Below are 11,966 nucleotides of genomic sequence, written 5' to 3'. Positions count from 1 at the left end.
AATGTCATTTGCAGGAAATTGTAAGCACTACCAAGAGTTGAAATGTGATTGAGATTGCACTAGAACTGTCTTCAAAGGGAGAACAGGGTTGTGAGAGATTCAGTCACGCCCCACCTACAGCCATGGTAGGCCTCATGTTGCAGTATGGTGGTTTTCCACCTTCAAACCTTCTGTTCTCCACCACTTAAAATGTGCTTTGTTACATAAAATGAATCATAGATTGTCCTGAGTTGGAAAAGACACTCAAGAGTTATCAAGTCCAGCTCCTGTCTCTGCATAGGTCAACCTATGCACACACAACGTGTGTCTGAGGGCATTGTCCAACTGCTTCGTCAGGCTTGGTGCCATCACTGCTCCCCTGGGGAGCCTGTTCCAGTGCTCCACCACCCTCTGAGTGAAGAACCTTTGCCTAGTGTCCAACCCAAACCTCCCCTGGCACATCTTCCTGCCATTCCCTCAGGTCCCGTTGCTGGTCACCAGAGAGAAGAGATCATCGCCTGCTCCTCCTCCTTCCCTTCTGAGGAAGCTGTAGGCTCTGATGAGTTCTCCCTTCTGTCTCCTCTTCTCCAGGCTGAACAGACCAAATGACTCCAGCCACTCCTCATACGACTTCCCACCTAAACCCTTCACCACTTTTGTGGCCCTTGTTTCTTTTGCCAGTCTTGCACAACCTGTGAAACCCCTCTCAAAGCTCAACATCAGGTTGAAGCCAACTGTGCACGTAACATTTCATGGGCTGGCTGAGTTAAATCAACTCATTGATCCTAAATGCTAGCCCAACACATGCTGCTGCCTTGGGGTGGAAATGGGCTGTGCTGAGAAGATGCCAGGGGCATCCCCCCGTGTGCAGGCAAGATCCTGCCCAGTCTTGTTTAGCGTGATTCTCCCTCCTGCTTATCCAAGGGTTCCTGCTCCTGCCCCTACTCTGGGCCCTGCCCCTCACACTGCCCCTACACCCCCTGCCCCTGCTCTTCCTACTGCTCTTGCTCCCTCTGCTGATCCTCCTCCTGCCCTGTTCCTCCTGCTACTGCCCCTGTGCTTGCTCCTGCTGCCCCTCCTCCGCTTACACCCCTGCTGCCCCTACCCCTCCTGCCCCTGCTGTTTGTCCTGCTGCCCCTGCTCCTCCTCTTCCTCCTGCTCTTGCTCCCTCTGCTGATCTTCCTCCAGCACCCTGCTCCTCCTGCTCCCCTTCCTCCTCCTCTTCCTGCTCCTCCTCCTTCTGCCCCCGCTCCCCCTCCTGCTGCCCCAGCTCCTCCTACTGCCCCTGCTCCCCCTCCTGCTCCTGCTGCCCCTGCTCCTCCTCCTGCTGCCCCAGCTCCCCCTCCTGCTGCCCCAGCTCCTCCTCCTGCTGCCCCAGCTCCAGCTCCTCCTCCTCCTGCTGCTCCTGCTGCCCCTGCTCCTCCTCCTGCTGCCCTTGCTCCTCCTGTCCCTGACCTTCTCCTGCTGCCTCAGCTCCTGCTCCTGCTGCCCCAGCTCCCCCTCCTGCTGCCCCTGCTCCTCCTGTCCCTGACCTCCTCCTGCTGCCCCTGCTCCTCCTGCCCCTGCTCCCCCTCCTGCTGCCCCTGCTCCTCCTCCTTCTGCCCCTCCTCCTCCTCCTCCTGCCCCCGCCCCTCCCTCCCTCTCGGCCCCGCCCCCTCCGCGCCTGCGCACTCTCGCGCCGCCCCTGGTTCCCCGGCGGGCGGGGCCAGCGGCGCGGCGGCCCTCGCCCCCCCCCCCCCGCCCCTTCTCTCCGCTCCGTGCGCGTGCGGGAGCGCTGGCTGCGGGGGCGGGGCGGCTCCTCTCTCTCCGTCCGTCTGTCCGTCCGTCCGTCCCGCCGGGCGGCGCCGCCCCGAGCGCAGCGGGACCGGGAGCAGCAGCGGCGGCGGCGGTGGTGAAGGCGGGGGGGGGGGGGGACCCGTTCGCCGCGCCATGCGGCTGTGCGGGGCGCTGCTGAAGAGCCCCGTCCCCAAGCAGATCGAGTTCTACTCGCGCTTCTCCCCCTCGCCCCTCTCCATCAAGCAGTTCCTCGACTTCGGTGAGCAACGGGGTGGCGGGTCACGGCGGCTTCTCCCGCTGCGCCGCGGGGACGGCGGAGGCCGCGGGTCCTCGCCGGGCATCGCGGCCCGGGAGCTGCCGTGTGCCCCGCGGGGCCGGGGCGGGCGGAGGAGCCGGGCTGGGTCAGCCTGGGGACGGGGAGGCTCCGCCGAGACCTTAGAGCGACCGGCCGGTACCTGAGAGGGGCTGCGGGAGAGCCGGGGAGGGGCCGCTCACAAAGGCTTGTGGAGGTAGGGCGAGGGGCAAGCGGTATAAACTGCAGAGGGGCAGATTTAGGCTAGACATAAGGAAGGATTTATTCACCGTGAGAGCGACGAGGCACTGGCCCAGGTTGCCCGGGGAAGCTGTGGCTGCCCCATCCCTGGAGGTGTTCAAGGCCAGGCTGGATGGGGCCTTGGGCAGCCTGGGCTGGTTGGAGGTGTCCCTGTCCATGGCAGGGGCGTGGAACTGGGTGATCTTTAAGGTCCCTTCCAGCCCAAGCTATTCTGTGATTCTAGCTTCAAGCAGGAACTTAGAATCATGGAATAATAGAATGTCCTGAGTTGGATTCGATGATCCTTGAGGGTCCTTTCCAACTCCTGTCCCTGCACAGGACAACCTCAACATTCACACCATGTGTCTGAGGGCATTGTCCAACTGCTTCTTGAATGTTGTCAGGCTTGGTGCCGTGACTGCTCCCCTGGGGAGCTGTTCCAGTGCTTCATCACCCTCTGAGTGAAGAACCTTCCTAGTGTCCAACCTAACAGTCCCCTGGCCCATCTTCCTGCCATTGCCTTGGGTTCTGTCATTGGTCACCAGAGAGAAGAGGTCATCACCTGCTGCTCCTCCTCCGCATATGAGGAAGCTGTAGACTGTGATGAGTTCTGCCCTCAGTCTCCTCTGGCCTGAACATATCAAGTGACTTTAGCCAGTCCTCATACAGTTTCACCTCTAAACCCTTCACCAACTTTGTGGTCCTTTGTGGTGCTTGTGCAGGAGACCTGTTTATGACAAATTCATGTGCTTTATTCATAATGTTGCTGTAGTATTTTTCTTTTCAGAAGCACTGGGCTGAAACCATAGAAAGACTTGTGTTGCTGTTATCTAAGTGACATTTTGGTCTAGGTAACAGTGAACTTCTCATATCTATATAGGCGGTTAATTGGCTCCTGCACTCTGCCACTAAAGTTGTTTAGATTTTGTTGTCCTATGAATGTTGCGGGTAAATAAAAGAGGTTGTCTGTAACACCATGAAGCTTAATAGAGCATTCCTTCATTCCAGTACTGCAATAAAGGTACAAGAAGACAAAAATGTGCTGGTGATATTAAGCCAGAAAGTGATCAAAAGTGGAAACAATCGCACATTTATGGCAATGGTACTATTGAATGAATGCTGCAAGTATAAAGAGGCAGTGCTGGGCTTGCTACCACATCCCAGAGAGACAGGGTTTTCTGCTGTTTGGAAAAACCAACATCCCACATTACTCTGTGTTACATTAAAAGGAGGAGCTTGCTAGGATCCACACTCTCCTCCTTTGGTCTCTACTCATTGGAGTCTGTTCTCACTTCCCCACCCCTTCCTTTGCTGTTGTGTGTCCCCTACTCTGGCATTTGGGCTCCTTATGCCATGTGTTTCTGTACCTGCAAGAGCAATGGAATTGCTCTTAGAATTGAGTTTAGCCTTGACAATAAACAATTAATATCACCATTGTCTGTTTGAAAGCTGGGTTTGTAAATTGTTGCTGGGGAAACATTAATGTTTGTGAAGCTTTTCAGTTGTGACTATAGAGGTGTAAAGGTTTCAGTCTTTGCTTTAATGACTTGGGTGTTCTGGCAAAACTTTGGGTTTTTGTAATGATTTCTACCGTTCTGCATTGCCCCTGGATTACTGCTTGCTTTTGGACCTCTCCTGTGTGGCAGCCTTTTAGTAATGCTAACCTTGTAATATTTGTAGTACTTTACTGTTTGAAAAGTGCCTCATGATTCTCCGTGAAGAAGTAGTCTTATGTTGTGGTTTTGAGTGTGGTTTATGTTAGTGGAAACGAGCAGAGTAAGAACAGTATGTTACAGCCTGGCCAGCCCTGTGCTTTGGCTGTGCTCCAGTCTGTTGTCACTTGGATGTCTATGGAATCCTGTGTGTGCGTAGGTTTATATATATATATATATATATATATATATATATATAAAGTGTAGTCATATCAGAAGGCTGACAGAAAACTGTATAGTCTTTAACATGTAAAACATCTGAAGGAAAAAATGCCTAGGGTTTAGGCTTCTAAGATCACCAGGAGTTTCCAAGATTAGTAGTCTTATGTCGCATCAGCCTGCTAAAACTATCAGCTCGATCTTAATAAGAATCCTGGGCCACTTAACATCTCCACTTACTTTCTCTTTAGCGCCTGTGTTTACTTGGGAAATGTCAAGCATGAAGATTACAGCAGTTAATCAAATAGATTAAAACCAATACATTTACTCGTGTGATCCCAGGTGTTGATGGCTTTGGGTAATTTCAGGTTCTTTTGGAGACTTCAGAGGTCTAGAGGAGAAATTGTCAACAAAACCTAAGATGTTGATGCAAGACTGTTACCACTTGAGGCATGGAAGACCTGCACGATATGCACTGTATCAGTGAGCTATGTTACTTATAACAGAATTACCCAAGAAGAGAATTTTGGTGGCACAGGACACAGGTATTTGAAAGGGGAAATATGCCAAGCATAAGGAACATAATGCTAAAGGTGTGCAGATCAGTTGTGTTTACCTAGTCTGAATATTTGATGGGAACAAGACGCTGCTTTCTAGTCATTTTGTAGAGGATACATGTCTCACTTAAAAAGAAATGGTGTTTTTGTTGAGCCATGTAAATGTAGCACTTGTGTTAAAAAAACATGAATGAATTTTCAAGAAAAGTTAAAGAATAAGCCCAGTGAAAAAGTGTGAATAATCCTCTTGTGGTAGCCTGTGATTTTGTTGTCTGCTGTATTTATGTTTCTTTTATTAAAAAAAAATAAAAGAAGAATTTGCACGTAGTGTAATTCAAATTTATTTGGAGAAGCACTGTTGTGCTTAATTTATGACAATACTGAAACTACAATATGGCCTTTGTCCTTTTTTATATTGGTTATATTGGTTTAGACTAAACTGGCTTTTTATCTCTTTGCAAAATCCTGGTAAGCAGATGGAGAGAAAGTTTATACGTGAGGTGAAGAGTCCCTTCAAACACAGTTGATCTTAATGTATATTGACATACAGATTAGACTTGTCTTAGTTGTTGAATAACAGTGAGGGTTGTATGGAATACAGCAGTTGTGTACATTGTGGAGCTGTAGAGTATCCTTTCCAATAATAGAAATTAATGATGGTTATTTTAAAACTTTTTCATGTAGCTTAATTCAGTTAACTAAATCACTTTAAAGGGCAGTTTAAACTAACTCACAGGTACTCAAAGTCTGTGAAACAAAACATAAAGCAGTTCTTAAAGCAGCGATTCTGTTTGTTTTTGCAGCTGAGTCCCATGTATGTCTACATATTTTGCCATACGTGATTTACTTTCTGTCAAGCCTGCAGCTATCTTTGTAGCTGCCGCAACTGTGTGAAAGGTTACTGTGTCATGGGCTTGGGATTTCAGTGTTGGAAAGTATGAGTGCTCAGGTTATCTGTATTGCTTTTTTTGTTTTGGCTTGATTTTATGTGTTTATTTTCTGTTTGCACCCTTTTCTTGAATACTGTTAATTCAGTTTCTTGCTTATAAAGTGCGTTTCCGGAGACTCTTGTGCAATCTCATTTCTTTGCCAAAGAGTGACCTTCTGTAAGTGTGTTTTAGTGTAAACAAGTTTTGACCTTGTTTAATGTTAGCAAGTCCTTCTGAGTGTATCCATGCCTTCATAATTATTGTGGGCTGGGAAAAAACAAAACCAAAACTCAACCCGCTGAATTCAGCTCTGGTAGTTATTTTGGTAGATTTCCAAGTGCAGGCATTCCTAAATGTCTCAGCCTACTATGATTACTAAAATATATTCTCCAAAGTAAACTTGGAAGTAGAGATGCAGTTTAATAGTCGGGTACATTAATCTTTGTACACTTTTTGGGGCTAGATTGTGGTGGGAAAAAACATGCCTATACCAGAGATCCATATTTTGTGTTGGCTTTGATACAGCATTCAATTTAGATTTGCTTCAACTCTGTAAAGTGGCCCTTGGAGGATGATGGGTTAATCCAAAATACCCAATAATCTTCAGCAGCAGCTACGTACATGGGTAACTAATCAGTCAGATATGCCTAGAGAAAGTAATCAACCCATCAGACAGGTCTGCTTGAAGAAAATAGAGTTTCTATGGCTAGGAATGTTTAAAAAACTAAGCAAAACAAAAAGACTTGAGCTCATTCTGCCTACACTGGAACCTGGCTTGATAAGGGCTAGGTGTGAGCCAAACCCCTTAACAGCTGTACTATCACTGAACTCTGCCCTAGCTGGCAAGCTCCATGCTTGTTGTACTGGAAAGGTTACAAGTAAAATAATAAAGCACAAATAAAGATGCAGGTGACAGGAGTTGTGTAATCCTTTGATCATGCATGGAAGAGTAATTTGAAGTTGTGGTAATGCAAGTATTGTGAATGTACGCCTGTGTACTGTACTCGTGTAGTACTCTAATTGCTACCGCTCAGTTTATGAAGTGCCTGGCACTTTTGTTTGAGGCCTGGTTCCTCAAATGTGTGTGCAGTGTGCTTTTGGAGCTTGTTTACTGCAGAAGCTATCTTGGCCATGTACTCTATACATATATTTTACACTCTCTCATTCCAGCCTTTTCTAAGTCTCAAACTAGGTGTTCTGGATGAATTTTGCACCTATGAGGTTAAGCTTTGCTTTTCATTAGTTCTTTGTACATATCACAGAGTCACAGAATCACTGGGTTGGAAAAGACCTCAAGGATCATATAGGTAAAAATTAAAAAAGGGGCACTTACCCCTCGCTTGCAACATGTCAGTGTTCATGTACCACGTAATTAATAATGAATTTGGGCAAAAGGTTGTGTATATTCTTAAGACAGAAGGTAGTGAACCATATTGAATTCTTGCTGTAGTATGTGGCTTACCAGCTCCTGATTTTTGTAGGTTATAATCAAAATATCTGTGGCAACTGCTGTAGCTACTGGCATTGAAAAATATGGCAAAGGTTGTAATTTGGAAATGTTACTGTACTGTGAACAGCTGAGCATGCAGCAGATAATCACAGTGAGTACGTGCAGTTTGGGGACTGTTGTGTACTGGGGCATATCCGGAGGAAAAGATGAGCGATGGAACCTCCCTGTTTTTTAATATAATTTGGGGGATGAAATTATTATGTTTAATAGGTACCACATAAACTAACCTGACTTGAAGAAACTTACAGGCCTCTTCTGAAACTAGTATTAAGATTAAACCCAGTATTGGTATTGCTGCTGTTTGCTGTCAGTTGTATGTGTGATGTCGGATCAGGTTTCTGCAAGGGTGTTTACAGTGCATGTTGCCTTGCAGGCAGCAGGCAGGTATCAGCACTGGAGCTGAAAACATGCCATTGAAAAGGTAGCAAGTGCAATTTGAACAAGATATGGGGGTAGGAAGGCAAAGATTGAAAGCAGCCTGTCTCTCCAAACATAGTTATTAATTTTCTGATGGAAGATGACTATTAGAAGATTTTTTTTTAATACACAAAAGGAGATCAGAAGTTTTGTGTGCTTCTTTAGCGCATTAGTGGAGAGACTGTGCAGCCAAGACAAAGTTACAGGACTGGAAGATACTGTTAAATAATTGTGGCATTTATTGCATGCAGCTGTGTTTTTCCTACTGCTGTCTGTGCATTGACCTTAAAACCTTACGCTTGATTTAAACACATCTTCAAAAAAAATCTCCTCTTGACACGAATGTTAAGCATTGGCATGCTAACCACTGAGTCGAATCAGAAAGATGAATGCTAGTCAGACATTACTGTGTGTTTTCATCTGACTGGCTCCAGCTTCCAACCAGCAATTTTGTTACAGCTTTCATTGGTAGGCCAGGATCCTTTGCTTGGATTTTTTTTTTTTCCACTATGAGGTATTTGTACCTGGGATGGAATATTTCATCTTGACTTTGTAAAGCTAAATACATTCTTTAAATTAGTTATCTCACCCCTCATGAATATACCATGGAATTGACTTTTTTGGATATTCAAGGTTTTCATTGTTACTCTTTTAAAATGTGTCTGTTGGAGCTTTAAGAAGAATCCTGATAGGAGTTTTGCTTAACATTGGAATAGAATCATTCTACTCTTCTGTTTTTTTCTTGAAAGACTATCCTTTTGTCATAATGAAAGCTGGATTATCTGTCTGCTTTTGTTCTTGAATTATATTGGGTTTATTGCTCCTCTGTATTCAGTGCTCCTTTCTCTAGATCTGAGCATGGGTAGAGTTTGCATTTTGTAATATAAAAAGGCGTTTTCTTTGAATGGGCTGTAGCTGGAAGTCTTTGTGTGATGCAACTGTTACTGTTTATAGCCTGTTACTGTTTACAACTCTGCCAGTCTCTGGCAGGCAGTGTTATTAGCTATAGTATTGGAATATTGAAGGGTTTTATAAGGCCTAATATTGATTGTTGCAAAGGTCTGGGAGAGTCATTGTTAGATAACTTTGTTCAGCAGTCACTATTGAACTGTGACATGGTAGAGATATTTTTGTGTGTGTGTGGGAGTATTAGATCATGGTGCATTTAATTTGCAGGATTATCTGTGTTAGTCACTTTTGGGGACTGTTTTGCGGATATTTGCTTAATAGTTGCCTATTTGCTGACGTATAGAATTTACTTGATTAAAGTAAGTATTGGTACATAATAATAAAGACTACTGAATTAATCTTTGCTTTGAAAGATAAATTGGATCCAGAAACTTAAAGGCAATCACAGCTCCCACCTGTCCCTGATGCAACTTTTGGGTGAGTTGAAGCGTGTTTACATCCTCTTGGCTTAGTGGGTGCCAGTAGAAATATGCCAGTGCTGGTTTTTTTGAGTACCTGACCACTTGTGCAAATGGGAACACCAGGTGCAGCACAGGTTGCTTACAAGCTTCAGGGAAATAACCAGTGGTGATGGCCCCAGGGTTGTGGGGGTGGGAAAATGCGCTGCTTGTTCTCCTCTTCCTTTTCTATTAGAGTAAGTCAGGTTGACTGAAGTAGCTGAAAGAAAAGATAGAGTTAATAGATAAACACTGGGAGATAATAAGGTGGTGAAGAGACAATAAATGTGTTGAGGCAGTCTGATTTCCAGGTTAATTTGATGTTTTCTAGGGCAGTAGCAGTAGATGCTGTACTTGGTGGCTCTATAAAGCTTTGGCAGAGTCCCATGTGAAATTCTTAATTAAAAGAAACACAAAAAATGTGGAATAATGTTAAGATGAGATTGCTATAAAGTAATGTGCAGCACTCTGGTAGGTTGACTTCATCCAGAACCTGAGCACCCATGCAAGTGCTTGCTTCCTTCCTCCCACCCCACATTGGCACTGGGGAGAGAAAAAGAAGACCAAAAGTGAGGAAACTTGTGGGTTAAGATTAAGACAGTTTATTAAGGAAGGAAAGAGGAAGAGAAACCAGTGATGCAAAGGCAGTCACTCACCACCTCCCACAAGCAGGCTGATGCCCAGCTGGTCTGGCTGTAGTGGTTGTCTTAGGAGACAGAGTCGCCTACGCTTTTATCGTCGTGTAATATGGAATGTCCCTTTAGCCAGCTTAGGTTAGCTGTCCCAGCTCTGTCCCCTCCCAGCCTCTTACCCACCCCCAAACCTACTTGCTGAGATCGGGGCTGAATGGGGGGGAAAAAGAGAGGAAGCCTTCATGCTGTGCAAGTGCTGTGTTCAGTGCTAGCCAAAGCACAGCTGCGTCATCAATGCTTGTAGTCACAAATACAAAGCACAGCACCTTATGGGCTGCTGTGGGGAAAGCTGACTCCATCCCGACCGGACTCAGAAGATGTGATTATGAAGAACACTTCATATATACTCTGTTTCACTAGCTGTCATTGACCTTCGCAGTGTTTTCTGTGGATACTAGTATTTCTCCAGTTTTCCATGGCCTCAAAAATATGATCCATAATAGAATTACAGAATAGTTGTAGATTTAGGAATTACTTTATCTAATTCCATAGTTACTGTATTAAAGCAGCTTTTCTTGATGCCAATTATCCTTAATATATTAATTGCTTTTAAAAGCCACCTTTCCCCCAAAATCACTGAGATATTTTACAGGCTGATACTTACTCTTTTAAAAATATGTTCATGATTTTGTTTGTGTTTCTGGAGTCAGTTAAATGTGGTTTTTTTAATAGTAGGTTGGAATGGTAGATTACAACACTGAACTGTGTTTCTGAAATATGTAATTCTTCTCCTTTCTCTGATACTTTGTGTGTTATAAGAGACCATTATATTGACTGGGTTTTTTTCCTCTGAACCTTTGTTTGTAAATGTGATGTTCTGTTACATGTTTCTTTGCCCTGTTTAAATTATTTTCTTAGCCTGGGAAAAGGCTAAGAAGAGGCTCTTACTCTGTGTGTGTGTGTATATACATGCACAGGCACACACACACGAAGACTGGCACATTAGTTCATAACCAGTGTAAAAGTATTATAAATACTGAATTGCACTGAATAAATTCTTTGAAATAGTCCACTTCTGCAAATTTTGGTTGATATTTTTTCAGAATTAGGTTTGAGACGGTGTAAAGAGAGAAGGAGGTGAAGTTACAGTCATAAAATGATTTTTTGTCAAAAAGGTAATTTACATTTTAACTGCTACTTCTTTGTTGTAGTCCTTGTTTCTGCTTTTCTTAAAGATTTCGTAGATTGAATAAATAATGTTTGAACTCTGGTAACTAGCAGCAGTATAGAGGTATCCTCTTATCTTCTTTTTTGCAATGTGGCTTGAAAAATCATCAAATGCATTTTGTAACAAGATGCTTAACAGTCTAATGCATTTCACCTCACTGAGACTGAACTGGACCATGTGGTATTGACAGTATTTTTATGTAATTGGTATTAGCTGTGTGAGTCTTTGCTCACAAATATTATTTATGCTGGAGATTTGGAATAACTTTCCCTTTGGCATGTTGACAGGGACTAAAGGATAAAGCAGAGATTTGCATATTTCTGAAACAGTGGGGATAATGGAAGTTTTCCGTAAAGACTAGGGAGGAAGCTGTCAAAACTGTGAGAGCTTAGGGAGAGCATTCACAATTTGGAATATTGTAACCTTCAGTGTGAATTAGATCTTCTCCTCTTATGGGAGGAAAAGGTGATTATAAGCTCAAAGGAGCAAAACTCAATGTTTTCTGGTCAGTTTATTGTAGCAGAATCTGATTGGAGAGCCACAAAGAGGGAATAAAGGTTTTTTTGGCTTTGTGTTTTAAGCCTCATCTACTTTTTTTTTTTTTAAAGACGTTTTAAAAATGTTTCAGAAATTTTATTTTCACCAGAAGAAAGCACTGAACTTGTTTTTTTTTTTCTGGATCTCCTGTTTGAAAGCCACTGAGCCCCCTTGCCATGCAGGCCAGGGTGAGTGTGCCACACAGTGTGCGCATTCCATTCCTGGTCTGGGACTGTTCCATGCTTAGATCTCAAGAGTGTTAGTGGGAAAGGGGCTGATATAGTATGAAGGGCCACTCATTCTTAGAGGCTCCTTGCACTTGGTTAGTGAGGAGGTGTTTGGGCTGCGTGGGTAGCTTTAGGATTGGGAACCTGATGTAGGCCACTGTTCCTCAAAAAAACAGTTCGGCTCTTTGCCTGTTTTACTATGGGGAGTGCTTGTGATATGGGCAAGACAAAGCTTAGCTGCCAAAAGGATTCATCTGACTGCAGCCTGCTCCCAGAATGTCCTAAGGAAAGACAACCTTTGTGAATTGGTCTAAAAAGTGGTACAGCCTATGGGTAATTGCTTGAGCACATCTGCGTTAAACTTT

General features: G+C 44.5%; 1 protein-coding gene across 1 annotated transcript in view; it reads left to right on the top strand.

Annotated features, from left to right (window-relative positions):
* The first annotated feature begins 1,866 nt into the window (after positions 1-1,866).
* Positions 1,867-11,966, top strand: part of PDK3 (pyruvate dehydrogenase kinase 3) — a 54,685-nt gene continuing 44,585 nt past the window's right edge. The window contains exon 1 of the mRNA XM_069873711.1: positions 1,867-2,014. Coding sequence (XP_069729812.1) covers positions 1,909-2,014 — 106 coding nt within the window. The 5' untranslated portion in view covers positions 1,867-1,908. The remainder of the gene's footprint in view (positions 2,015-11,966) is intronic.

The sequence above is a fragment of the Phaenicophaeus curvirostris genome, chromosome 1 (assembly GCF_032191515.1).
Source record: "Phaenicophaeus curvirostris isolate KB17595 chromosome 1, BPBGC_Pcur_1.0, whole genome shotgun sequence".
NCBI classification, from domain to species: Eukaryota; Metazoa; Chordata; class Aves; order Cuculiformes; family Cuculidae; genus Phaenicophaeus; species Phaenicophaeus curvirostris.
Note: the sequence above shows the minus strand (reverse complement) of the source record. Positions and strands in the feature narration are given on the sequence as shown.